This window comes from Oncorhynchus tshawytscha, linkage group LG18 (genome assembly GCF_018296145.1).
Source record: "Oncorhynchus tshawytscha isolate Ot180627B linkage group LG18, Otsh_v2.0, whole genome shotgun sequence".
In the NCBI taxonomy this organism is placed as follows: Eukaryota; Metazoa; Chordata; class Actinopteri; order Salmoniformes; family Salmonidae; genus Oncorhynchus; species Oncorhynchus tshawytscha.
In genome coordinates this window covers 10,505,694-10,532,118 of record NC_056446.1, presented here as the reverse complement: position 1 = coordinate 10,532,118, position 26,425 = coordinate 10,505,694, and the positions used below count along the sequence as shown (strand labels likewise).

General features: G+C 43.4%; 1 protein-coding gene across 2 annotated transcripts in view; it reads left to right on the top strand.

The window, feature by feature from the left end:
• The window catches only part of LOC112217474 (bifunctional protein GlmU), a 32,744-nt gene extending 19,724 nt beyond the window's left edge, over positions 1-13,020 (top strand). For both annotated transcript variants that reach the window (XM_042300637.1, XM_042300638.1), the window contains exon 3: positions 8,392-13,020. In XM_042300637.1, coding sequence (XP_042156571.1) covers positions 8,392-8,643 — 252 coding nt within the window. In that variant the 3' untranslated portion in view covers positions 8,644-13,020. The remainder of the gene's footprint in view (positions 1-8,391) is intronic.
• The last annotated feature ends 13,405 nt before the right edge of the window (positions 13,021-26,425 follow it).

The window sequence follows — 26,425 nt, the reverse complement described above, 5'->3', positions numbered from 1 at the left end:
TCAAAAGTTCATAAATGACCAGCATGGTCAAATAATAATAATAGTAGTTGTCGAGGGTGCAAGTAGTTGTCGAGGGTGCAACAAGTCAGCACCTCAGGAGTAAATGTCAGTTGCTTTTCATAGCCGATCAATAAGAGTATCTCTACCGCTCCAGTTGTCTCTAGAGAGTTGAAAACAGCAGGTCTGGGACAGGTAGCACGTCCGGTGAACAGGTCAGGGTTCCATAGCCGCAGGCAGAACAGTTGAAACTGGAGCAGCAGCACGGCCAGGTGGACTGGGGACAGCAAGGAGTCATCATGCCAGATAGTCCTGAGGCATGGTCCTAGGGCTCAGGTCCTCAGAGAGAGAGAGAATTAGAGAGAGCATACTTAAATTCACACAGGACACCGGATAAGACAGGAGAAGTACTCCAGATATAACAGACTGACCCTAGCCCCCCGACACAAACTACTGCAGCATAAATACTGGAGACTGAGACAGGAGGGGTCAGGAGACACTGTGGCCCCATCTGATGATACCCCCGGACAGGGCCAAACAGGCAGGATATAACCCCATCCACTTTGCCAAAGCACAGCCCCCACACCACTAGAGGGATATCTTCAACCACCAACTTACCATCCTGAGACGAGGCCGAGTATAGCCCACAAAGATCTCCGCCACAGCACAACCCAAGGGGGGCGCCAACCCAGACAGGAAGATCACATCAGTGACTCAACCCACTTAAGTGACGCACCCCTCCTAGGGACTGCATGGAAGAGCACCAGTAAGCCAGTGACTCAGCCCCTGTAATAGCGTTAGAGGCATAGAATCCCAGTGGAGAGAGGGGAACCGGCCAGGCAGAGACAGCAAGGGTGGTTCGTTGCTCCAGTGCCTTTCCGTTCACCTTCACACTCCTGGGCCAGACTACACTCAACCATATGACCTACTGAAGAGATGAGTCTTCAGTAAAGACTTAAAGGTTGAGACCAAGTCTGCGTCTCTCACATGGGTAGGCAGACCATTCATAAAAATGGAGCTCTATAGGAGAAAGCCCTGCCTCCAGCTGTTTGCTTAGAAATTCTAGGGACAATTAGGAGGCCTGCGTCTTGTGACCGTAGAGTACGTGTAGGTATGTACGGCAGGACCAAATCGGAAAGATGGGTAGGAGCAAGCCCATGTAATGCTTTGTTCATTTAGTGCTTTTTCCGGGTAGCCAGAAAGTAGAGCATTGCAGTAGTCTAACCTAGAAGCAACAAAAGCATGGATTGATTTTTCTGTATCATTTTTGGACAGAAAGTTTCTGATTTTTGCAATGTTACGTAGATGGAAAAAAGCTGTCATTGAAACAGTCTTGATATGTTCATCAAAAGAGAGATCAGGGTCCAGAGTTACGCCGAGGTCCTTCAGTTTTATTTGAGACGACTGTACAACCATCAAGATTAATTGTCAGATTCAACAGAAGATCTCTTTGTTTCTTGGGACCTAGAACAAGCATCTCTGTTTTGTCCGAGTTTTAAAGTAGAACGTTTGCAGCCATCCACTTCCTTATGTCTGAAACACAGGCTTCTAGCGAGGGCAATTTTGGGGCTTCACCATGTTTCATTGAAATGTACAGCTGTGTGTCATCTGCATAGCAGTGAGAGTTAACATTATGTTTTCGAATAACATCCCCAAGAGGTAAAATATATAGTGAAAACAATAGTGGTCCTAAAACGGATCCTTGAGGAACACCGAAATGTACAGTTGATTTGTCAGAGGACAAACCATTCACAGAGACAAACTGATATCGTTCCGACAGATAAGATCTAAACCAGGCCAGAACTTGTCCGTGTAGACCAATTTGGGTTTCCAATCTCTCCAAAAATGTGGTGATCGATGGTATCAAAAGCAGCACTAAGGTCTAGGAGCACGAGGACAGATACAGAGCCTCGGTCTGACGCCATTAAAAGGTCATTTACCACCTTTATAAGTGCAGTCTCAGTGCTATGATGAGGTCTAAAACCAGACTGAAGCATTTCGTATACATTGTTTGTCTTCAGCAAGACAGTGAGTTGCTGCGCAACAGCTTTTTCTATTTGAGAGGAATGGAAGATTCGATATAGGCCGATAGTTTTTAAAATATTTTCTGGGTCAAGGTTTGGCTTTTTCAAGAGAGTCTTTATTACTGCCACTTTTAGTGAGTTTGGTACACATCCGGTGGATAGAGAGCCGTTTATTATGTTCAACATAGGAGGGCCAAGCACAGGAAGCAGCTCTTTCAGTAGTTTAGTTGGAATAGGGTCCAGTATGCAGCTTGAAGGTTTAGAGGACATGATTGTGTCATCATTGTGTCAAGAGATATAGTACTGAAACACTTGAGTGTCTCTCTTGATCCTAGGTCCTGGCAGAGTTGTGCAGACTCAGGACAACTGAGCTTTGGAGGAATACGCAGATTTAAAGAGGAGTCCGTAATTTGCTTTCTTTTCCTCAAAGAAGTTCATGAATTTATTACTGCTGAAGTGAAAGCCATCCTCTCTTGGGGAATGCTGCTTTTTAGTTAGCTTTGCGACAGTATCAAAAATAAATTTAGGATCCTTCTTATTTTCCTCAATTAAGTTGGAAAATAGGATGATCGAGCAGCAGTGAGGGCTCTTTGATACTGCACGGTACTGTCTTTCCAAGCTAGTCGGAAGACTTCCAGTTTGGTGTGGCACCATTTCCATTCCAATTTTCTGGAAGCTTGCTTCAGAGCTCGGGTATTTTCTGTATACCAGGGAGCTAGTTTCTAATGACAAATGTTTTTTGTTTTTAGGGGTGCAACTGCATCTAGGGTATTGCGCAAGGTTAAATTGAGTTCCTCAGTTAGGTGGCTAACTGATTTTTGTCTTCTGACGTCCTTGGGTAGGCAGAGGGAGTCTGGAAGGGCATCAAGGAATCTTTGGGTTGTCTGAGAATTTATAGCACGACTTTTGATGCTCCTTGGTTGGGGTCTGAGCAGATTATTTGTTGCGATTGCAAATGTAATAAAATGGTGGTCCGATAGTCCAGGATTATGAGGAAAAACATTAAGATCCACAACATTTATTCCATGGGACAAAACTAGGTCCAGAGTATGACTGACAGTGAGTAGGTCCAGAGACATGTTGGACAAAACCCACTGAGTCGATGATGGTTCCAAAAGCCTTTTGGAGTGAGTCTAGACTTTTCCATGTGAATATTAAAATCAAAAATGGGAATATTATCTGCTATGACTACAAGGTCCGATAGGAATTCAGAGAACTCAGTGAGGAACACTGTATATGGCCCAGAAGCTCAAAAGACAAAAACATTTTTTTTTTTTTGTAAATTGAAATTTGCTATCGTAAATGTTAGCAACACCTCCGCCTTTGCGGAATGCATGGGGGATATGGTCACTGGTGTAACCAGGAGGTGAGGCCTCATTTAACACAGTCAATTCATCAGGCTTAAGCCATGTTTCAGTCAGACCAATCACATCAAGAATATGATCAGTGATTAGTTAATTGACTATATGTCACGAATATTACCGAAGGTGACTCCCCTTCTTGTTCGGGTGGCGCCCGGCGGTCGTCGTCACCGGTCTACTAGCTATCACCGATCCTTTGTTCTGTGTTCGTTTGGTTTTGTCTAATTGGTATCACCTGTTTCTTGTTTGGTTGTTAGGGTGGGGTTATTTAAGTTTGTTCAGCCCGCTTCTGTTTCGTGCGGGCTTGTTCGTCTGTTTTGTGTTTGAGTGATTTTTGTTTGCATTTCGCGCTGTCTGTTATTATTTCTGATCATTTGTTTATCTACTTTTGTTCATGTTATTTTTCCTGGACATTGAAGCGTGTTTTTCCCACATCCTTTTGCTTTCTGCGCCTGACTCCACACCTTTTCACTCATTGAACGTTACACTATAAAACTGCCTTTGAAGTGAAGGATCTAACATTAAGTAGCCCTATTTTGAGATGTGAGGTATCATGATCTCTTTCGATAATGGCAGGAATGGAGGAGGTCTTTATTCTAGTGAGATTGCTAAGGCGAACACCGCCATGTTTAGTTTTGCCCAACCTAGGTCGAGGCACAGACACGGTCTCAATGAGGATAGGGGATAGCGGAGCTGACTCCACTAAGCTGGCAGGCTGGCTAACAGAACGATCCGAAATTTATTTTTGATACTGTCGCAAAGCTAACTAAAAAGCAGCATTCCCCAAGAGAGGATGGCTTTGTGGAGCTAGAGGAGTTAGAGCCCTGTCTATGTTGGTAGATAAGATGAGAGCACCCCTCCAGCTAGGATGGAGTCCGTCAACTCCTCAGCAGGCCAGGCTTGGTCCTGTTTGTGGGTGAGTCCCAGAAAGAGGGCCAATTATCCACAAATTCTATATTTTGGGAGTGGCAGAAAACCGTTTTCAACCAGCGATTGAGTTGTGAGACTCTGCTGTAGAGCTCATCACTCCCCCTAACTGGGAGGGGGCCAGAGACAATTACTCGATGCAGAAACATCTTTCTAGCTGATTTACACGCTGAAGCTATGTTGCGCTTGGTGACCTCTGACTGTTTCATCCTAACATCATTGTGCCGACGTGGATAACAATATCTCTATACTTTCTACACTCACCAGTTTTAGCCTTAGCCAGCACCATCTTCAGATTAGCCTTAACATCGGTAGCCCTGCCCCCTGGTTGTTACGGTTTTCTTCTTTTTCTTCTAGCAAGGATCGGACCAAAATGCAGCGTGGTAATTTTGATACATGTTTAATAACCGAATAAACACGAACAATACAAAAACAATAAACATAACATGAAAACCGAAACAGCCTATGCTGGTGCAAACTAACACAGAGACAGGAACAATCACCCCACAAAACACTCAAAGAATATGGCTGCCTAAATATGGTTCCCAATCAGAGACAACGATAAACACCTGCCTCTGATTGAGAACCACTTCAGGCAACCATAGACTTTTCTAGAAATCCCCACTATACCACAGTCCCAATACCTACAACAACAAAAAAGCAAGACTAAACACACCACATAATAAACCCATGTCACACCCTGGCCTGACCAAAATAATAAAGAAAACACAAAATACTAAGACCAGGGCGTGACAGAACCCCCCCCCAGGTGCGGACTCCCGGCCGCACACCTAAACCCATAGGGGAGGGTCCAGGGGGGCGTCTGTCCACGGGGGCGGCTCCGGCGCGGGACGTGGACCCCACTCCAACAAAGTCTTAGTCCCCTTGCATCGAGTCCTTAGATTGGCGACCCTCGCCGCCGACCTTGGCCTAATAACCCTCACCAAGGACCCCACTGGACTGAGGGGTAGCTCGGGACTGAGGGGAAGCTCGGGACTGAGGGGAAGCTCGGGACTGAGGGGTAGCTCGGGACTGAGGGGAAGCTCAGGACTGAGGGGAAGCTCAGCACTGAGAGGAAGCTCAGCACTGAGAGGAAGCTCAGTACTGAGAGGAAGCTCAGGCAGGTAGTTGGCTCTGGCAGATCCTGGCTGGCTGGTGGTTCCGGCAGATCCTGGCTGACTGGCGGTTCCGGCAGATCCTGGCTGACTGGCGGATCCTGGCTGACTGGCAGGTCTGGAAGATCCTGGCTGACTGGCGGATCCTGTCTGACTGACGGATCTGGAAGATCCTGGCTGACTGGCGGATCCTGGCTGACTGGCGGATCTGGAAGATCCTGGCTGCCTGGCGGCTCCATGCTGACTGGCGGCTCTGGCTGCTCCATGCAGACTGGCGGCTCTGGCTGCTCCATGCTGACTGGCGGCTCTGGCTGCTCCATGCAGACTGGTGGCTCTGGCTGCTCCATGCAGACTGGCGGCTCTGGCTGCTCCATGCAGACTGGCGGCTCTGGCTGCTCCATGCAGACTGGTGGCTCTGGCTGCTCCATGCAGACTGGCAGCGCTGAACAACCAGGAGACTCCAGCATCGCTGTAGAGGAGGAAGGCTCTGGCAGCGCTAAACAGGCAGGAGACTCCGGCAGCGCTGGAGAGGAGGAAGGCTCTGGCAGCGCTAAACAGGCGGGAGACTCCGGCAGCGCTGGAGAGGAGGAAGGCTCTGGCAGCGCTGGACAGGCGAAGCGCACTGAAGGCCTGGTGCGTGGTGCTGGCACTGGTGGTACTGGGCCGAGAACACGCACAGGAAGCCTGGTGCGGGGAGCTGCCACCGGAGGGCTGGTGTCTGGAGGTGGCACAGGATGGCCTGGACCGTGAAGGCGTACTGGAGATCTTGAGAGCAGGGCTGGCACAGGAAGTGGAAGGCTAGGGAGGTGCACAGGAGGCCTGGTGCGTGAGGCTGGCACAATCTTCACCAGCCGACTAACACGCACCTCAGGACGAGTATGGAGCGCTGACCCAGGTGCCATCAAATCCCCGACACGCTCCGTCGGGCGAATTCCGTGCCTAAAGCACCAACACAGCAACTCCCTCATAACTCTCTCCTCCAATTTCCCCATTAACTCCTTCACAGTCTCTGCTTCACTCACCTCCAACACCGGCTCTGGTTCTGGTCTCCTCCTTGGCTCCTCACGATAAACAGGGGGAGTTGGCTCAGGTCTGACTCCTGACTCTGCCACACTCTCCCTGTGCCCCCTCCCAAGAAATGTTTGGGGCTGACTCTCGGGCTTCCTTCCACGCCGCCGTGTTCGTTTCTCCAACTCCATTCTCCTATAACCTTCCTCGCACTGCTCCAGCGAATCCCAGGCGGGCTCCGGCACTCTCCCTGGGTCGACCGCCCACCTGTCTATTTCCTCCCAAGTCGTATAATCCAGACCTTGTTGCTCCTGCTGCCACCACGCCGCTTGGTCCTTTTGTGGTGGGTGATTCTGTTACGGTTTTCTTCTGTCTCCTCCTCTGACGAGGAGGTGTAGCAAGGATTGGACCAAAATGCAGCGTGGTAATTTTGATACATGTTTAATAACCGAATAAACACGAACAATACAAAAACAATAAACGTAACATGAAAACCGAAACAGCCTATGCTGGTGCAAACTAACACAGAGACAGGAACAATCACCCCACGAAACACTCAAAGAATATGGCTGCCTAAATATGGTTCCCAATCAGAGACAACGATAAACACCTGCCTCTGATTGAGAACCACTTCAGGCAACCATAGACTTTTCTAGAAAACCCCACTATACCACAATCCCAATACCTACAAAAAAACAAGACTAAACACACCACATAATAAACCCATGTCACACCCTGGCCTGACCAAAATAATAAAGAAAACACAAAATACTAAGACCAGGGCGTGACACTGGTAAACAGTGTATGATCGCTGGATGATTAGTTTTGGGTAATGGAGTCGCCAATGACTAGGGTTTTCAATTTGTCAGAGCTAATGGTGGAAGACTTTGGCGTCTCAGACCCCGTAACGGGAGGAGTAGAGACCAGAGAAGGCTTGGCCTCAGACTCCGACTCGCTGCTTAATGGGGAGAACCGGTTGAAAGTTTCTGTCGGCTGAATGAGTGACACCGGTTGAGCGCTCCTACAGCATTTCCCTCCAGAAGCCATGAGAAAGTTGTCCGGCTGCAGGGACTGCACGAGGGGATTTGTACTAACGTTACTATCTGTACTTACTGGTGGCACAGACGCCGTTTCACATTTTCCTACACTGAAATTACAATTGCCTAAAGATTGCGTCTGAAGCTGGGCTCGCAGCACAGCTATCCTCGCCGTAAGGCGATCGTTTTCCTATATATTATGAGTACAGCGACTGCAATTAGAAGGCATCATGTTAATGTTACTACTTAGCATCAACTGTTGGAAGTCCTGACGAACCTTGTCCGGGGTGAAAAAAGTTGAGAGAGGGAAAAACAAAAAATATAAACGGTAATTAAAAAGTAAAAACCGTAAAGTTGTCAGGTAGCAAATTAATGTTGGCAACAGAACGCACAGCAACACGTCAACAAGGATGCAAGTTGTGACCGGAAGTGACGAAAATCGACTGTAATCCTGTATAGTAAATAGACCTCATGGCTTGTTTTTTTTGTTTGTTTTTTTCCCTGACGTGCACTGTCATCTGGGACCTTTATATAGACAGGTGTGTGCCTTTCCAAATCATGTCCAATCAATTGAATTTACCACAGGTGGATTCCAATCAAGTTGTCGAAACATCTCAAGTACGATCAATGGAAACAGGATGCACCTGAGCTCAATTTAGAGTCTCATAGCAAAGGTTCTGAATACTTATGTAAATAATGTATTTGGGTTTGTTTTTTACAAATGTATAAACATTTCTAAAAACCTGTTTTCATTTTGTCATTATGGGGTATTGTGTGTAGATTTTTTTATTTAAATGTAATCATTAATGCATTTTATAATAAGGCTGTAACATAACAAAATGTGGGAAAAAAGTCAAGGGGTCTGAATACTTTCCGAAGGCACTGTAATAACCTTGTGTTTTCTCCTCCAACCTGTTTCCAGGTGATCCATCTTGACGAGCGCTTTGAGATCGTGTCGCTGGTGGGCACGCTGAACAAGGAGGCTCACCTCCACATCTGCCTGGCCGACAAGGAGGGGAAGACGTTGGGAGGACATGTACTGGGAGACCTGGAGGTGTTCACCACGGCTGAGGTGGTCATCGGTGAGGCCTCTGATCTGCTGTTTGACAGACAGATGGACCATCGCACAGGCTTCCCTGAGCTGGTCATCCAACCCCGCTCTGAAATGAACTAGACGAAGGAGGCCTTTATTCTCCTATACTCACCTCCATATTTATTTGGACAGTGAAGCATTTTTAAAATTATTTCTCTGTAATCCAGAATTTTGGATTTACGATCAAATGTTTCCTATGAGGCGACAGTACAGAATGTCACCTTTTCTGTTTTACTGTTCAGATATGAAAACACTTCATGTATCAAGTTGCCCCATTTTAAATAAGTCATAAGTATTTGGACAAATTCACTTATAGGGTATTGAAGTGGTCTAACGTTTAGTATTTGGTCCTATATTCCTAGTACACAATGATTACATCAATCTGGTGACCCTACAAACTCGATGGATGCATTTGCAGTTGGTTTTGGTTGCGTTTTGCCCAATAGGAACTGAATGGTGAATGATGTCTGGAGTAGTTATCTATTCTAAGTGAATAGATAAGATGTTTCTCAACACTTCTAAAATTAATCCTGTAAATGCCACGATTAAGAAAAATCAGGAGAGAACCAAGAATAATGACGATTGAGAAGGTTACAGAGGCTACAACAAAACATGCTAACCTCTCACCATTACCAATAGCAGGTTAGCATTTTCATGTATTAAACTTCTGTAGCGCTAATCATAGAATCTCAAAGTGCTTCAAGTAATATGAAACATTTGATCTCAAATCCAAAATGCTGGAGTATAGAGCCCCCCCCCAAAAAAAAAAAAATGCTTCACTGACTAAATTCATATGGATGGGAGTGTTTGGATGTCTAATAGAAATTATCTTCTCCTCTAGCAGTTTAATATAATTAGATTGTAATGAGATTTAATTCATTCTGCTTGACTACAATGGCAGTGTACCACTTTATACCAGATATTTGGAGACAGCTTTGTCTTTGTCGTTTACTACACTCTTATTATGCTTTTGTAATGTAGTATACTACGTTCACCAAGACCAGCCTTAATACAGCACATCTCCCTAATCTAACCCGCTTCTTGGTCACTTTCTTAAGCTTAGTGTTCTTATTCTCCCCCACACATACAGCCACCAGTGAACAGTGGTCTTCACCAGAGCAGGCCTTGGAGAGCACTGACAATACCATAAGGATGTTTGTAGCATATGTCAACAGCTGACGGAACAGCCAACTGGAGAGAGCACTCTTCCATTTTGTTGTCTCTTCCAGTTTCCACATGTAGATGTTGGGTTTGGCTCTTTTGTTCACTGGGAGGTTGTAAAATTGATAGGAAAACAGCTATTTCACAGTAGTTATATATTATTTTCTTCCACCTTTCCTCTGCTAATGTGAACTGACGATCCCCAAATACAGCCTCCATAGAGCGCCTTTGGACGGTAACACTTTCTATGGAGCAGATGACTAATGATGTAACACCGAACAGCTGTGGGAGAAATCGTTTCGAACAGAACCCCTCCCTCCCCTGAGCGTGGAGTCGTTCTGACCAATAGGAGAATCTCTAGGGGCCTGGGCAGTGTTCTGCTAATAGATGTTTAACCAAAGCATGTCTTTTTAATGGCTCTGACCGCCTGTTTGCTGAGACACAATGTGAGAACTCCCCCAGGATTAGCTGTGACATCCACACAGCCCCAGCCGCCCGACTGAAGAAAGTAGGCTAGCACAGGGCTGTCTGAGGGGACAGATACATGGTTGTATGTGGGCAGGGAGTGGTAACAACATTTTGATGGAGCAGGGTTCACATAGATCTATGTGCTTTAATTAGGCCCGAGGGAGAGAGGGGTGACATTGAAAGCATACCTGTATGTGTTGTAAGTGCTTACTGAGCGAGTGCTACATTAAGTTGTTCTTCAGATCAGAGTGTTGATGATGACTCGAATAGGAGCTAGACGGTACATAACTAAGCCCTTCACCACATTTCCTAAAGGATTTTACAGATTTTTTTAGCATGGAAATTTGTATCCATTTTATGCATCTTCTTTGGCTTTTCCCTTCCAGGCACCTTCTGGTGTGCCTGTTGTCATTCTTAAATGTCAAATGGCTAGTGAAGGAGTGGGCCATCAAGGTCCTGTGTTGATTACCGGTCTTATCGTAATAGATCCCACAACAAAGTTAAATCAGGAATACAACATGGAATTGGGCTGGAAACAATACGGTAGATTATATAGCTTTTGTCGTGGGTTCCTGCTTATGAGTCACCGCAAAGTCTTGGTAGGCTGGAGGAGGAAGCTAGACTGAGGATGCATTCCAAATGGCACCCGGTTCCCTATAAAGTGGGCCCATAGTGCACTACTTTTGACCAGAGACTATGTAGGGAATAGGGTTCCATTTGGTCCGCATCCTGATTCTAGAGAGACAGTTGATTGTGTTTCGGATTAAAGTCAGAGGGCTAGAGCAGTAAAATTAGAGTTGGAATAAGCAAGCAGTTTAACACACTGTAACTAACCCATTACATTATACTTTTTAAAGCAGGAAACCGTGATCAATATATTGTACATTTAACTGCATCACACAACTCAAAGTTTACATGGTGCCATTCTGAGAGAGCTGTATTTTGTGTGTACTATAGTTCATGTTCCAAATGAACTCAAAGTGTGCAGGACGGAAGAGTGCCTCAAAGCACAGCAATAGGTACAGCAAGGTTTTTGACATTGACGAAGGGACACATGGATACACACTTACTCACAGGGCAGCACTACAGATACATTTTCACAGTATGTGGACGAGAGGCTGAGTCTCTAAGTGCCCATTGAAATGAGCCGGAGCATCACTTACTACTGGGCTCCCAGTGCTTTCAGCTCTGAGCGGGCATGCTGAAGTGGCCTTGCCACCCCTCTCCCCAACAATCCCCGCTTTGGGGTGGAATGCTAATCCTGTCACAAAAGAAATCCCATTTTAGTTTTTCATTTTTACATCAGACGAGCCATTGGTTCATGGCTTTTTTAATGTCCTCTCTTAAGCCATATTTGTAGTGTCACCACTCATGTTTTTTGTGTGGATTACCCTCAACACCAGGTGATGTTCTTGTATGAATTTCTTTCCTTCAAGAGGTAGCTAACTCTTTTTCTCTCGCTTGGTATAATTTTATAATGATAACACAATGTCATGTTAATGTAAAATTTCACTGAAATATGCAGAAGGCTGATATAACAGTAAGAATCCAGAAAGACATGTGTATTGACACAGCTGCCCACTGGGAGTAGGGACAATCAACTGGAATATTCTCCCCAAAAAGGGCATTTAGTCACTGTTACTGTGTCACAATAACGGATGGTTCCAGTCCAAGGGGACACAGCTAGATGCCTGCAGGGTAGAAGCAAATGAAGCCAGAGGTTGAGGGAACTATAGAGCTCCCGCGGCAAGCATCTTTGTGCTTTTGTTTTGATCTGTTTACACAGCATGGTGGCCGAATGTGTTGGTGGTCTGCCCCCGTGCCCACTGGGACTGCTTTAGCTACACGTACTGCTAAGCAGCTCAAAGTCCTCTTTTGTGACAAATGAGCAGGCGAGCAACAGTGACCCCAAACGGATGTTTCTGGATCTAAAGATCTAAAGATTTGCTACAGTTCTGCAGCATATTGATCTTGCCGTAAGTGTTCAGAGATCTGTGTTGTTGGTTTTCATTGCTCTCCGAGTCCAACGTGCCCTTAGTGTTTCTGAGTGAGAGAGAAGTTGCTTAGTTTTCCACCCTCTACTGTGTTCAACTGTTATATGCAAATTCTGTGATTGGGGGTGGTCATGGTTGGAGCTCTCTCTGCTCTAGGGCACACTGTCTGGATTGTGGTGATTCTGCAGAAGGCTGCACTCTATCTGGAGACTTACACGAAACACCACAGGTGGTTGGTGGCACCTTAATTGGGGAGGATGGGCTCATGGTAATGGCTTGAGGGGAATGGTATTACATTCATCCTCTTGATGCCATTCCATTCGCTTCGCCGTAGCCGTTATTATGCCGTCCTCCCCTTAGCAGCCTCCACTGACGTACACGACTGCCTCTGTCTGCGGAGGATGCTTGTTATTGTACCCCCGCGACAAGAGAAAGGAGCAGATAGAACTTGACCGAGGCGGCTACAGTACTAAACTAAATGCTTTTGAGAGTCCACTGGAAAGCTATCTGTCCTTTTTTACTGACTGACCAAAATGATTTGTCTCCAAATATACAGTATAATGGTCTAATGAAATGTGCCTTGACATGTTGCGCCTGTGAAATATGTCATTTGTGTCTTGAAAATAATTGGAAATTAATTTAATTGATGTGGAGGCACTATCCAATGATAATTGGTTGGAAGTTTTACATATTTACACATTTCCCTTTCAACTGCATGGGACTAGATTCATGCTGGAATTTTGTTGGGGGAAAAAAAAACACTTCAACGCCAAACCAGTGAGCTACAGTGAAATGGATGCAATTACTAAAAGCTATTTCACAAATGCATTTCAGGTGAGGTCAAGGAGAATTGTGATAAAGAATAAATTGAATAAATGTAATGCTGTTCAATGTGCATATAAAATGACAGCTTGATAATGGAAGGCGTGCAATCTATGGTTTCGATTTAAGAAGCTCTTTATTTATTTTTTTACATCTTATGGTATAAGGGATTAATATGACAAAAAAAACTATGTTAAAAACATTTGAAGTACATTTACCCTAAATCCTACCCTACTTTAAACCCTCTACTAAAGACCTACATTCAGGGCTCACTTGAAAAAGAACAATCTCAAAGTAACTTCCCAAGTTAAATAAGGGATAAATAAATAAAACGTTGTATTCATTTGAGAATAAACTGCACATACAGTAAGGAAACACTTTAGTAAATGAATGAGGCCTGATGTCACTATAGTACAGTTTTGTGCTGTGAAATCCAAAGGCATCAATCTCTCTACACTAAATGATTGATTGGCTTATCATCCTCCATCCGTTTCATAGCTTCCGGAATCGTGACACAGTCATCCGTAGATTCCGTACACACAATGGCCTCTATCAATGGGACAAAGAGTAGCTTTGCTGCTGCGGGCACTAAACAGTAGCATTCAGTCTTTCTTAATGAGGATGGAAAAAGCAATAGTTATTTGTGGACAATCTTCTTTTGTGTTGCTCTCTAGCATAAATTATCCCCACTGACAACATCATTAACCAGAGAGTATTTATTGGTTCCTATTACTCAATGCCCTGGCTAACAGAACTGAATGTGAATGCCCCCTTCACTGTGTCCTCATTTTACATCTGGATAGATTTCCTAAAAAAAGGGGTGAATTCTTCCCTCCTGAATACACGGTTGTGCTAATGAATCATTTAAGAGCACCATTACATTTGAAGGATCTCTCATTCATTCACAGCAAACTGTGCAATAATCCCCCTTTCCTGTTCCATGTGTATAGAGAGGCAGCGGTGGCTGGCAGTCATAGTAGTGTGGGCAGATGATTAGGGATGAGGGCTTGGAGTGAATGAGTGGGACTGGAATAATTTGGCAGCTAGGAGGAGGCATAACAGAAGCCTCTGCTCTGCTAAATCGATCTCTGGCTGCCATTTTTATTTTACAGCATTTGCATTGTTTACCATCCTCAGAATGTGTAATAGGCGGCAACTATCTGTGTTTCTTGTTCATGTTGCACATACAGTAGGCCTGGATGTATAATTCCCCAAAGAAGGCCATGATTTTGTGATAAGGCAAAGTAGATAGATGGTATGACTCCTGGTTTCTCCTGTCCTGTCATTGGTCTATCGCCCTTTCTTCTTCAGTCATTGAAGGCTTTTTCTTCCCAGTTATTTATCATCGTTATTATTGTCCCTCTACAAGGGATGGATAAAGCTGCAGTAAGAAGAAGATAACGGAAGGCCTAAGTGAAATATCCTGCATTTTGTGTTCGTGTGTGTGTCGGTCAGCCTGTTGATGTTGTGTGCGCCTGTTGATGTTGTGTGTGCCTGTTGATGTTGTGTGTGCCTGTTGATGTTGTGTGTGCCTGTTGATGTTGTGTGCGCCTGTTGATGTTGTGTGCGCCTGTTGATGTTGTGTGCGCCTGTTGATGTTGTGTGCCTGTTGATGTTGTGTGAGCCTGTTGATGTTGTGTGCGCCTGTTGATGTTGTGTGTGCCTGTTGATGTTGTGTGTGCCTGTTGATGTGGTGTGCGCCTGTTGATGTTGTGTGCGCCTGTTGATGTTGTGTGTGCCTGTTGATGTTGTGTGTGCCTGTTGAAAGCAGCCAGGGCAGTTCAGAGAGCTCCTATTTAGCGTGTGTTTTCTCATTAGTGACTTTTCCTTATCGATGCCTTTGTTTGTGAGCCATATTAGTGATATAATGAGATGGTCTACAGTTGCAGGTTCAGTAGCTCTGGCTGCTTAGTGCCCCACCTCCCCTGCCGTGGGCCCTAAACACAACCAAATCCATGTCATTATCGCACGTCTGCTTAGCAGTCTCTGATCTAGCTGTGAACTGAGAGAACAAGAAAAACGTGCCAACTGAGCAGTACCAATATGCAAGTCCCCTAAGTGGGGAATATGGTCACCCCCCCGGGGTGCCGGCACTGATTGGGCAGAACTGTCGCTCTTACTGGTGTCACGTAGCTTTCATGTCAAAGCCAAAGTTTCCCAGCCTAATGACAGAGAGATCTGTTTAAATCACAGCACGGGGCTTTGGCCTCGGGCTGAATAACTTAGTTGACAAATCACTTATTGGGGACAGAAGTTGTTATGGTGTCCGCCTGGTTCCGTCCCAAACGGCACCCTATTCCCAATACAGTGTACCACTTTTGACCGGGGCCCATGTGACTGGTCAAAAGTAATGCCCTGTACAGTGGGTATTATTTACTGTGTACAGTACACACTCGGATGTCATGTTGATAAGGGCTGTTTGTTATAGCGGGCACACAGCGGGCATTCCTATTTCTATGCTAAAATCGTGAGATAAGTGGAATAATGAACTGTGGTTGTGGAACGTTTTCAAGCATGTGTCCATGATCACACTGCGGTCTCAAATGTTACATTCCCAGACTGCACAGCACAATCTACGTAAAAGGGGACTAGTAGAAGACCACGTTCAAAGAGAAACCGGTACACCCGGTCTCCGAAGCGACACAGCCGCGTTAACCCATGTTGGACCTTGTGCCCATACTTATTTGACTTTCGAAACATAAATCGTAGAAACCTGGGATAAATGTGTGCAGAAAGGACATTAAAGTATTGAATACTTGAATATAGAACATAACGACTCCACTGGGCCTAATGCTCCAAGGCCACCTGACTGGAGCTGAATGTGCAGGGCACACAGACGGGGGAAGAAAAGGGCCATTACAGCTTCGATAGATAGGCAGCTGAAAGACCGTTATTGTGACAGACAGAGCGAACTTATCTGAGGCCTGAATGGATCCCATCGACTGCTGTAGAAAAGCAGCTAGGCACACAAAAGTTAATCAAGTGGATCGCACTACTATGCACAGATATTCATGAGTACACACAATGTGAAAGTAGGACTCGCATGCGCAAGTAGATACACAAGAACTCTCACCATGTATTGTGATCAGTTCTGCTTACTATTTTTCTTGTGTCTGTTATATTATGAAGTCTTTTACTTCCGGTAAAACGTCTGCTTAGCAGTCTGCTATTCTGTTTCATTCATATAATACTGCATATTATTTGGGGAATCCGTCACATTTTACGACTTTACGATGTGGATTCCAACTAAAGCAAGATTCCTAAGGCAGGACCAAGACGATCCCTATTCATTTAGGTGTGTGGCCTCACTCGAGTGGGGCTTCTATGTGATTTCACAGTTTGGACTGAGCCCTAAGCTCCTCCACAAACACATCTGAGAGAGGACATCTGGGTGGGCAGCCCGAGATCTGTTGACTCTGTGCCGTATATTGACTGATTCATTATGACACTGTTTTAGCAAGTCATCAACACTATACCCACCTCACATAGGAGATTTCAATTCATGACCTTAGACAAGTCAAATCTGCCCATCCTCAGGGAGAGCATCAGTGACAATCCTCTGCTGGTTCAACACTCTACCAGGTGGGGGCAGTCTTGACCAAGGTTAGCCTATATGACTGCATTGACAATAACCACAGGCTAGTCTGGTATAAGGGAAAGGGATAAGGAGAGGGGGATACCAAGTCCGTTGTACAACTGAATGCATTCAACTGAAATGTATATATATATATATAAGGCCAGAGTAGACAATCTTGTGAGCAGCAAAGCTCCTGCTTTTATTGCTGAAAACCCCAACCTTGCCAGTGGCCGTGTAGTTCCCACACGCCACCCTCTTTAAATGACTTGTCATTATTCATTATTATTGGTAGTCAACCTTGTTTCAATTCGCACTGTAGAGGCCCAAATAGAAACATAAATTAAAGGGATTTGCTCTCTGCTACATAAGTCCCAAGGTCACAGTATTGAACGGACTCAATGGGGAAAATGTAAGCCATGTTTTTTTCTAGGTCAGCAGTAACGGACTTACCAATAGGCAGAAGTGGCAATTGCCTCAGGCCTCACATCATCGAGCGGTGTCATGAGCGGGGCATAACCTCCCTCCCCCCCAGGCAGAGGACATGTATGTGTAGCCCATAATTACATCATCCAAACAGTGTACTGTGCACCCACAAACTTTCCTTAATTTCGCAAGAGGCTGGAACTATCTCAACGGAGAAAGCATCTGAGCGAGAAAAAACGGCGCTGTCTTACTACATGTAGACCATGTATCTGATGCTTTCTGGCCAAAAAGACTATTGCATGTCATACTCTTTTTGGCCAGATAGCATTTTGAAACATCTACATTTTAAAAAGCCTAATAAATCCATGTAATATAGCCTACACCATCACAATAAATCCATTATTTATTTTAGACGGGTCTAAAGAAACATGAAATGAAGAAAATGTAGTCTGTTTCAGAAGAACTTACTAGCTTACTCTGAGTTATCCTTATGTTATTCAGTTGACGCAATCTCAATCGCACTCCACACTCCACACCTTTTCCACCTGGACAAAAGGAACAACAATGTGAGAATGCTGTTCATTGACTACAGTACAGCGTTCAACACCATAGTGCCCACGAAGCTCATCACTAAGCTAAGGACAGTGGGACTAAACACCTCCCTCTGCAACTGGATCCTGGACTTCCTGATGGGCCACCCCCCCAGGTGGTAAGAGTAAGCAACAACAGGTCTGCCACGCTGATCCTTAACACTGGGGCCCCTCAGGGGTGTGTACTTAGTACCCTCCTGTACTCCCTGTTCACCCACGACTGCGTGGCCAAACACAACTCCAACACCATCATTAAGTTTTCTGATGACACAACAGTGTAGGCCTAATCACAGACAACGATGAGACAGCCTATAGGGAGGAGGTCAGAGAACTGGCAGTGTGGTGCCAGGACAACAACCTCTTCCTCAATGTGAGCAAGACAAAGGAGATGATCGTGGACTACAGGAAAAGGCGGGCCGAACAGGCCCCCATTAACATCGACAGGGCTGTAGTGGAGCGGGTCGAGAGTTTCAAGTTCCTTGGTGTCCACATCACCAACGAACTATCATGGTCCATACACACCAAGACAGTCGTGAAGAGGGTACGACAAAACCTATTCCCCCTCAGGAGACTGAAAAGATTTGGCATGGGTCCCCAGATCCTCAAAAAGTTCTACAGCTGCACTATCAAGAGCACTGGTTGCATCACCGCCTGGTATGGCAACTTCTCTGCATCTGACCTTAAGGCGCTATAGAGAGTAGTGCGTACGGCCTAGTACATCACTGGGGCCAAGCTTCCTGCAATCCAGGACCTATATAATAGGCGGTGTCAGAGGAATGCCCATAAAATTGTCAGAGACTCCAGTCACCCAAGTCATAAACTGTTTTCTCTGCGGTACCGGAACGCCAAGTCTAGGACCAAGAGGCTCCTTAACAGCTTCTACCCTCAAGCCATAAGACTGCTGAGCAATGAATCAAATTGACTATTTGCATTGACCCCCCCCCCTACTCGCTGTTTATTATCTATGCATAGTCACTTCACCCCTACCTACATGTACAAATTACCTCAACTAACCTGTACCTCCGCACACAGACTCAGTACCGGTACCCCCTGTATATAGCCTCGTTATTGTTATGTTATTGTGTTACCTTTTATAATTTTGTATTTTTTTACTTTAGTTTATTTGATAAATATTTTCTTAACTCTTCTTGAACTGCACTGTTGGTTAAGGGCTTGTAAGTAAGCATTTCACGGTGAGGTCTACACTTGTTGTATTCAGTGAATGTGACAAATAAAGTTTTATTTGATGTTAGGTCCTGATCTGGCTATGCCATATGCCTGTAGGCTACACGATTTCATTTAGCAGACAAGATTAGCTTTATATTATTTTATAGTATGAAGAATACAATTGAACATATCTGAATAAAATATAAAGGATGTTTTCTCCAAACGATTTGGAGAAGTGCGCACATGCGGCTATTCTGTATTGATAGGTTAACAAGGAAATAGGTACTCCTAAATGCTTAATTTAGAGTTATGTCACTTTAGTTGTGAAACAAACATTGTGCTATATACTTTACTTTATATACTTTTTAATACATTCTAAGGCTGCATGATGCAACTGTAATGAGGATTTGAAGAAGTTGCATGAAAGGCATGAGCTTTGTGGGATGTGATAGATCCCAAATTAATACAACCACTAGCATCAAAACAACTTTTTTAGGTAATGAGGCTGTCGCAACAGATTAGAACATTTTAGCTGAAGATATTGATAAATGATTAGGCTATTTCTTCACATTATAAGCACAGTAATGCGCACATGGCAGTAGGCTATAAGCGCAAATGTTCCATTAGCAGGAAAACACCATTCTCAAAAGTGACCACAAATGCGATTATGCATGTAATGCTATTCAGACTACTCTTGATTTAATCTTATCTTTACATATACTAAATAATATGTGTGACATTTTTGGGATTTAGAATGGACCATTACCATGCACCTGTCTGGAAACACAGGCAGGGGGAAAAAATACATGTAATCTATGCACTTAAATAGCGAATGGAGCACGCTATTCCCAAGGTTAATTTTCATGCCAGCCAGGTAGGCTATACTCCTGTTGTAAAGAGAAGCAATGTGCTTAATATTAGGAAAGTTGAGAAAATAAATATAGTAGCCAGTTGAAAGCTGATGGGGTCCACCTCTTTTTAATAGAGACCATCAATGTTTACTCACTCAATTGTGTTGCCTGTAGAAATGTTGAGCAACAGGAGCTCATGTGCTCCCCATTAAGTGTTAGATTTTTTGATCACATTTGCATTGATGTCAGAGTGATTAGAGGGACAATAGAGTGCTGCGTACCAGGCAGTTAGCAAGTTTGGTAGGCTACTAATGACCATCAGTAGCATCAGTGTAGCGGTAATACGGTCACCGTAACAGCCCCAGTCTTTACTATGAAACCCTTTTCCCCCCTTGTTTTATGGAGTGGGGGGAGGGGGGCCCTCAGAGTGGCCACTGCCTGGGGTCTCCAAATCACTATGTCCGCCCCTGGTAGTTGTACATCAAATGAGAAGCTATAGTGAGCAGCTGAGACCCCACAGTGCTCTAGTGTGTTATTGTGATATATCCTCTGTTTGTGGGAAACTGCCCTGTTTGGAGCAAAGACAAACCAAAGCATAGGAACTGCTTCTCTGATCATAATTACTGGAGCTCTACTACTCTATGTATTTATATTAGTCATTAGAAAATAAATAAAGCCTCTTCATAACATTACCAGGCATGACAACATCTACTAGGTGAGATATTTGAGGAAAATGTACATACAGTATCAGAAGATTTGATCGCCCATTGAAGCTCAGTAATTAACTTTACTGTAAACATTAAGGGGTAGCCAATTTCACTGAAACTACAGTACACATTTGGTGAAAGGGGAAGTTTAGTATTCAGTTCAATGCTATACGATAATATTGAGACAATCAGATCCTCTATCAATGCATACATCTAGAGAGCAGGGCACTAAGCACTGAGGGAAGAGAACATCCAGATGTGATGCACCTAGTAGGTCTCCTCTTTCTGTGGGACAAACAGTAAGACACTATCCTCTGTTCTCCAGACAGTCCTCCAGACAGTCACACAGGCCCTATTGTTGGTTATCGGCCAAGGGACCCAAGATGTGACCCAAAGATGATAACATGTACTGATAACAAAATGTGAGTTAACAGTGATATCAGAAGGGCACCCAGGACATCCATGGTATATATTCAAACATGAAAACAAGGGGATCTGTCATGTATCTTTTCATCATGCTTAATTGAAAAGGGTGGTTTGTAATGCCGCTCTGAAACACTCTCGGTGGGACGTAAAGCAGTTTAATTGGGCTAAATTGATCTGAATTGAAAGCACTCTGTTAAAAGCAAGGGAAGCCACTGGCAGTGGGCCTAGTGTGCCCAGTAATACGAACGCGTGAGGGCCCTTACCTGCCCATTAGTATGGAAATGCAGAGGATGAGCTGTGAGTATAAAGCATTTTAATAACAAACATGTTTCCCCCAGTTAGCCTTTTAACTGGAGTGTGATTCAATTATTTTCAAAGGAGTGTTTGGCATGCATTTGCAGTGCAGCATATAACTCTGTTTTGATCCCATTCTCAATGTCTGCCCCCTAAATGGCACCCTATACCCTATGTAGTGCATTACTTTTGACCAGGGCCCATAGGGCTGTGTTCAAATGGGCCCTGGGCAAAGTAGTACACTATGAAGGGCAAAGGGTGCCATTTGGAACACTCGCCATCAATCACCCAAGCAGTCCGATAAGGGGATGCATGTGAAAAGGCAGACGGGACGGCTCGACCCTCCCCGATGCTGGTCCAAACAGCAATGTTTAATTGCCGGTGCTCAGCACCGATGAGACATAAGTATGTTGTGAATTCATATAGCTACGGTTTTAACACATTTATGCAGTGAATATATTGAAATAGGTTGTTTGCTAGCATGTGCTCAAGGATCTCATCCTGCACAACAATGAAAACGTTATTTCAGGATTAGCGCTTAGCCTCCTAATTTACAATAGTCTTACCACATGTTGAATGTCACCGTAATTGAGTCTTACTTGAATGTAACCCCTGATACTATGTACAAGAAGCTGTTGGTGCCTCTGCAAAGAAAGCGTTATATGTTTGTGACAGATGTTGCTCAGTCAAATAAGTTTTAGTCATTGCTAACTGTTCTCCAAGGAGGACCAGCAAGCGGCGCTGGATGGATGCTAATATACAACCGGTAGAGAGTACTGTTCAAATTTGCTGAGTGTCAATGAGATAGAGGCTGATCTGTTATGCAGAGTATTTACTATTATTAGGACCAGACACAGCACAAGTGCCATTATTCTAGAAATCACTTCACACTAATATCGTCAAGATATACAACAAACTATTTCAGATATTTAACACATTTTACCTGGCCAGGAAAAAGCAAGCAAGGTTTTAGAGTACAATCAATGTATCAACGCAAGAAACCTTGAGCCTTTTCACAACCGTACTGCTCAGCGTCGAAAGCAGAGCGTTTATTCAGATAATTGGTCTTCCTTTTGTCGTCACAGAGATGAATAAATGGAGGGATTAAAGAATGTTAAGTTGAAAGGCAATGAGACATTATAGGTTTGTATTCCGCTACGAAGAGAGGAATGTGCAGCAGCATGGTTCACCAGCACTGTAGTAACCCATGAAGCCATTCCAATGTATTAATTTCCATCCGGGCATTGCCAGAAATTGAATTCATGTTATAGTATAATTTAAATAATTTGGTGGGTGCTTATATTTGTCCTATTCCTGGGTACATTTTACCAACCTTCAAATAAATACTGTAGGTGGAAGATAAACATGATTCATGAACAGCAACACGTTGGGTGTGTTTCCTGTTGAAGAGACAGTGGTGAATGGCAAAGCCATCACAAATCTTATGTAAATTCCATCCACATGATTGCTACTCTTTAACCTTGGTCATAGTCACACTTGTAAGTCGAGCTGCCATTTGAGAACACCATTGAGAGGATTCAGATGCAAAATACACATGGGACAACTGTCTGTCTATATGATCAAAACAACATATCCCTGTGGATTGAATCCTGTGTTTGTCAAACTGCCGTCTCTACTCAAAAGCTGGAGATTTTTTTTTAAACGGAAATACTTGAGAAAGTAGACCGAGGGGCCAGGCTAGCTTTGATGTAAATACTGGTAAATTCACTTTGTGCTGCACATTTAAGGGTTGACTCATTGAGAAAATGAACAGAAATTCCCACTCTTCTCTATTTGCAATGAACTTGTAATACCATCCTTGCACTTACTGTATCAATTTAAAACTTTACACTGGCATGCTGGCTTTGGCTTCTTGGTATGCCATATTTTCTTCCATGTAGAGTCTGGCTACACTTTTAAAACTACACATTGAGGCCAAGGGGCTGATTTGATACAGTTTCTCTCTGGACGTTTTATTGTACAGTAGTTCAAGTAGATCTTTGTAATGATGGTCTTGCATATCGGAAATCTAGTCTTTCCTCCTGCAGACCTAAACCATCCTCTGCTGCTGCAACCTATTGTACAGGTAACTGTGGCTAAAAAAAAAGGTGTAACGATGTACGCTTGAAAGTCAGGAAGCAAGTTTAGGGAGTTCTAACATTTTATAAATGAACAGAACATGAACAGGGCACCGACGTGATACAGGAACAATGACGACTGGGGAAGAAACCAAAGGGAGTGACATCAAGGAGGTGATGGAGTCCAGGTGAGTGTCATTATGCGCCTTACGCTGGTGATAGGTGTGCATCCTAACGAGCAGCCTGGTGACCTAGAGGCCGGAGAGGGAGCACACATAACAAAAGAGTAATATGTGAAAATAGTATAATTCCTCCTACAGATGTAGGATCTTAATTTGAAAAATAATCCTGCAGAAACGAATCCTGAAAATGATCCTGCAGCAACAGGAAATGTGAATTATTATGTGGGTTATATGCATAACAAGACTTCAAAAGCTTTCTTAAACCTCAAATACACTACATGTTTTAAATGTTCTGCCTTGCAGGAATGTTCTTCTCAACAGGGTGATCAAATTAAGATCTGTATTAGCAGATAATGACATTATTTTTATGGATCTTCTTATGATCCCTCAAACATGATAACCAAGAAGAAACGGTATGAAAAGTATAGTGCGATGTAAAATAAAGGTTGCACAGGTACAGAGGATGATCAAGGTGTACTTTTTTTCTTTCTCCAGAGACATGTTTTGTTCTAGTAGTTGTTCAAAGTAGACTATAACTGTGTTTTGTGTCATGTAATGGAACATCGCCACTGGTTCTCTTTATCTTGGTGGAGCAATGAGCAGAAACCGATTCATAGAGGCTTGGATGTGTAGACATCTCGAAGGAGCTCGGGGCTCAAGGCCCCATCGGAACCTTGAAGACATAAATTGATTTTTTGTACTATCTGAATTCACACTGAGCTTTTCATGTGCAGGCATCCCAGCTCACAAATCTGATAATCAAAAGAAGCAAGAAGAGAGAAATGGAAAACAGCTTCGAATAACATGTGCTCAACAAAACAGACTGTACTGTAAATGTAAAAAAAATGTACAATAAAGAATATAGAATTTATGTCTTAAAGTTGTATTGTCAATTTGGTTGTGTATTTAAATGCCACTTTAAACATGTACATGACACTGCAACAAAATTTTCCCATGGGGACAGTAAAGTCAGTATAAAGTATAGGAAGACTCACTGAATTGTTACTTTGATTACGCATTCACTTACTTTGTTCACATTTTATTCTGTATTGAATAGTAAGTACTGTGTAGTGTGTATGTGGCATGTGATATTATTGCAGTATAATATGTCAACAAGTTAAATGGATTAACAAAAGTAATGTTGAGAGTTGCTTGAAATAATGTAAGTTCTATTTTATTTCCAATGTGTACATTTCTACCGGAACTGCTACTGGAAACCTTGTATGCATTGTATTTGGCATAGAGGCCTCAAATTTGGGCCATGTCTGCTCGTGGATTCAAACCAGTGACCTTTTGGTTACTGTCCCAACACTCTTAACTGCTAAGCTACCTGGCTGTGAAATACAAATACCTGTGTGTCATCAAGTGTTTTGTGGAAAGCATCGACATTTTTCTCTTTTCTTTTCTTGCCTCTGCAACAAAAGCCTTTTTAACTCCTCGAAAACTTTGACATAACATATGGTTTTGAGATGGATCACTTTTCAAAGTGTGCAGGTAAACAAAGCTTTACGTATCTTTACAATATGAGTCAAGAATTTATAACATGCATCGCCAGTATAATTTTCCACAGGTTGCATTGGGTACCCAATTCTAGGAGCCTGTTTTAGACTTGTTTAAGCCCAGTGATTTTATTTTAAAATATATTTCTATGTTAAAATCTGAATTCTATGAATATATCAGTGGGATACTAGTCACCATTATCACGCACAGTATTTCTTGTTTTGGAGCATTATATTTCTATATGTAGCAAAACCTCTGCTGGCCCCTAATACTATCGGTCACTAACAGATTGTTATCCATATTAGTTTCAACATCTAACAAGCCTGGCCCAGTGAAATATAAATGCTATGTTCGAGAACACTGAGTCTGAAATGCCTGCAATGATTTGCAGCATATTCCCACATTCATCTCTGTGTGTCCGTCTCAGACACTCAGATCATTGGCTAAATCTTACTCAAATTCCCCACAAAATGAAACAGCGTAAATGTTTATGGAAATTGAGAATTGGAGTAGGATAGTGTTTTCCATCAATAGTCTTGAAATCAGTCCATTGCTTTCTGAAGTGGAACAGCTGATGGACTTTTTCTCCTGAAGGGGATCATGCAGAATAGAGAAGCTCCCATTTTCTTTCTAAAATGCTTTTGGAGCTATTCTCCTGGTGCAACACATTGTTATTGTTATAATCAATTTGGAATTGTCCCTAGATACAGAGGAACAGTGTGCTGCAATTTCACCTAGGCTATACCACAAAATCTTGAATTATAATTTTACAACCATTTTGTTTGTCTGGGTTATAGTTGTTTTGGTCTGTCATTTTGGTCTGTTTCTCATGTCTCAAATGCCTTAATCATGACAAAATGACAAATTAGATTTGTATATGTTAGGAGTTGACGACATGATGCAAAGTACAGGATGTGTCTTAAAATAGATGTATTGCATTCAGAATAAGGCATACAAAAATAAGCACTATTATAACCATGTTATATATAAAGTGCCTTCAGAAAGTATTCATACCCCTTGACTTTTTACACATTTTGTTGTGTTTCAAAATGGATTAAATAAATAAAAAATCTCAACCGTCTACACACAATAACCCATAATAACAAAGTGTAAATACATTTTTAGAAATGTTAGCAAATGTACTGAAAATTAAATACAGAAATATATTTAATTTACATAAGTATTCAAGCCTCTGAGTCAATACTTTGTAGAAGCACCTTCAGCGGCGATTACAGCTTTGAGTTGTATTGGGTATGTCTGTATCAGCTTTACACATCTGGATTTGGAGATTTTCTCCCTTTCTTCCTTGCAGATTTTCTCAAGCTCTGTTAAACTAGATGGGGAGCGGCGGGGAACAGCAATTTTCAAGTCTTTCCACAAATGTTCAATGGGATTCAAGTCTGGGCTTTGGCTGGGCCACTCAAGGACTGTCACATTCTTGTACTGAAGCCATTCCAGATTTGCTTTGGCTGTATTCTTGGGGTCATTGTCCTGTTGGAACATTAATCATCGCCCCTTGTCTAAGGTTGTTTGTACTCTGAAGCAGTTTTCATTAAGGATGTGCCTGTGTTTGGCTCCATTCATTGTTCCCTTTATCGTTACCAGTCTCCCAGTCCCTGAATA